The 2912-nt window shown below is 37.9% G+C and overlaps 1 protein-coding gene across 1 annotated transcript in view; it reads left to right on the top strand.

The window, feature by feature from the left end:
• The window catches only part of GUCY1A2 (guanylate cyclase 1 soluble subunit alpha 2), a 167547-nt gene that overhangs the window by 115705 nt on the left and 48930 nt on the right, over window positions 1-2912 (top strand). The window contains 1 exon segment of the mRNA XM_009643053.2: window positions 967-1110. Coding sequence (XP_009641348.1) covers window positions 967-1110 — 144 coding nt within the window.

Genomic DNA, 2912 nt, shown 5'->3' with positions numbered 1-2912 from the left:
AAGCCAGATCAGCTATGTAGCAAAACCCAAACTAATCCTTGAGGGCTGAGTCTGCTTGGGCATGTGTTAACAGCCTGTGTGCAGAGCACATTGCAGATGTGTGGGCAAGCAGACTGCAAAACACTATGCTGTCAGTAAAGCTGCAGAACTTGAGGGCTTCAGTGTTTCTCAGGCTGCCTTTATCCAGAACCAGAGGGCTTCTGTAATTTCTTTTGCTTCCTCTTCCTCCTGAGGGACAGCTTGCTTTAAAGAAAATCAAGGATGAGAGAGGGGTAAGGCCTGTCTGAAGAGACCAGAGGGATCAGTCTGCTGAACTTGATGCCTCAAGGTAGGGAATTCACAGTCAGGTAGCCTGCACAGTAGAGAGAGGCAACAATTCTTATTTGAAAATAACAGATACAGGTGCAGTCAAAAGTCTGTAGCAATAGCATCTCTGTGTAAATTATCCCTATACCACGAAGAGCTGCCTGCTAGTGAGAAGGTATAGACACTTAACTGTTTTTTATGGTGATGTTTTTTTTTTACTAATTCTCTTCCTGATAAACTTTTCTAGCACAGCAAATAATAATTCTGAATTATTACCATGTAGCACTATTCTTACCCAACAGCAGACTCAGCCAGGATAGTGTCAGACAAAGCTGCAAGCAATTTCTCATTTAGGAAAACAGGTTTTTTTGTGTTACTGCTATGTGAAAATGTTGTCACATTTCAGCTGATGGCATACACTATTCTAGATGTAATGATCTTCTTTGGTTATAATGGTGATGAACCACGATGCAATTGCATGTCAGGTTTTGACTGCACCTGTTTGCAAACTCAGGTAATTATGCTCCGTTGTCTAATTGCTTATTTTAAGGATGTTTTGCTCACATGTTTTTAAGCAATGCTATTTGATTGCAGATAACTAATGGTAGGGATCTCTTCTCATTATCATACTCTAACATTTGATTTGTTTGATTGCTGCAGGTGGAAACAATAGGTGATGCGTACTGCGTTGCAGCAGGGCTCCATAAGAAAAGTCTTAGTCATGCTAAAGCCATTGCCCTGATGGCACTGAAGATGATGGAGCTTTCAGAAGAGGTTCTCACTCCAGATGGGAGCCCGATTAAGGTAACCCCTTTGCTCTCAGCTAGTCAGTGGTACATGGACCTGATTAATTACATTGTGTTCTGTCAGTAGAAATACGTTTATTGCTAGGAGAATTTAAAATTGCATCAATATATCACAGTCCTTTTTATGGACATATATTTCACTGTTGCCCATCAACAATCAAGTAAGCTATGCCTTACTTTAGTAAGCACAGTAGACCACACAGACTAGCTGTTGCCTCGTCATATGCATTGAATGCCTATTTGTGGCTGGAGTTCATTAGATGCACTCCGGAAGCCCATCTTCTAATTCAGTTTAGTGTGAGAAGATGATCCACATCATCCAAGACTGTCCCGTGCTACAAGCCAAAGCACAGTATGCGATGACAATTGGGAAATTAGCTTCAGAAGTAGGCTCCTGATCTGAACTTCAGCACTAGTGTAGAGGCACTCAAGAGAGTTCTGCAGCTCTAAGGGGCCACATGTCTCTCCTCTAAATAGTTGTCAACCTGTATAAAAGAAGAATGTGTAGACTGCCTGCTTTTTCTCAGTGGTAACATGCTTCCTTCCCACAAAATTCCAGTTCCATCTCCTAGATTGGTACAAGAGGTAGCAGGAAATGGAAAACCACATGTCCTTTTGTACCATTTTAAAGTTCCAGTGCTGTTCTGCTTCTCTTGATTTTACACCAACCTTGTAGCTTCTGGCATTTAGAATTGGTAATGTTTAGGTAGAAGAAGGAGGTTCAGCAAGGAATAAAAAACATGGAGATGTGTATGTGCTATTCTTTTTCTAAGGTCAGGTTACACATTGTTTTCATTATGTGTACTCACTCCTGTTTCTGGTTAAATTGTTCTTCCCATAATATAAACCTTTTGTTTTCAAAGAAAATGGGGGGATTATGTAGAACAATTATTCAACACTGTCTAAAGCCTATAAACAAAATCCAAATGTAGCTGAATGAGAAGGCCAGACAGACTTCCCATGGATGATTTATGTCATGGTTGAAACGCACTTTGTAAACTGCGATTCCTCATGTCTGTTAAAAAATGAGGGTTGAATCTGAAATGTTTCTTCTTGTTTTTTTCTTTAAATTGAAAGACCTGTTTTGAAGGTTTAAAACTTGACAGAACGTAGGCAAAATTTTTAAAAATGTATTCAGGGATGTTGCTGTGATGCTCCTTGAGCAATAGAGTTGTATACTTCTGAGTTCAAACTCTTATCTATTAGTTAGGTCGTATCTTCAACTATATTCCTTGAACTCTTTGTGTATGGTGAATCAAGAGAGATTTAATCCAAATTAATTGTTCTACCCAGAAAGGCAACGAAGCTAGAAGTTCCATGAAATATAGGAACACAATACTCAAATGAAAATAAATATTGAGTTCTGGATGAAATATTTTTATTTTTAGATATCAATGCTGTTGATGAATTTTTTAAAATGTCAAAATAAAATGTTTATTTGATCGTTGAAAAAGTCCACATATTCAAAAGAATAACTTTCTGAAAAAATATCTTGGCCTATGGATCTTGAACAAAATTTTTTTAAAGCTTCATGTGGACATTCACTGAACATAGAATAAGCATTAAAAGACAAACGCTGTCTGAAGATCTCAGAAGACATAGCATTTTAAGTTTTGATGTAAGACTTTCAAACAGGTATTAATTTAATCCTGTTAAAATAGATTTTCTAGATTGTTTGATGATTTCTCTATTTTTCCAATGACTATAGCTGATTAATACATTCTAGCTACATTGACACATACTGGGAGAGCTGTCTTCCAGATCCTCTCCGTCTTTTCACTTTCTTTTGAGTGATTGCTG

Source organism: Egretta garzetta, unplaced genomic scaffold, assembly GCF_000687185.1.
Source record: "Egretta garzetta isolate BGI_Z169 unplaced genomic scaffold, ASM68718v1 scaffold217, whole genome shotgun sequence".
NCBI lineage: Eukaryota > Metazoa > Chordata > Aves > Pelecaniformes > Ardeidae > Egretta > Egretta garzetta.
This window is presented reverse-complemented; position numbering and strand designations above follow the sequence as displayed.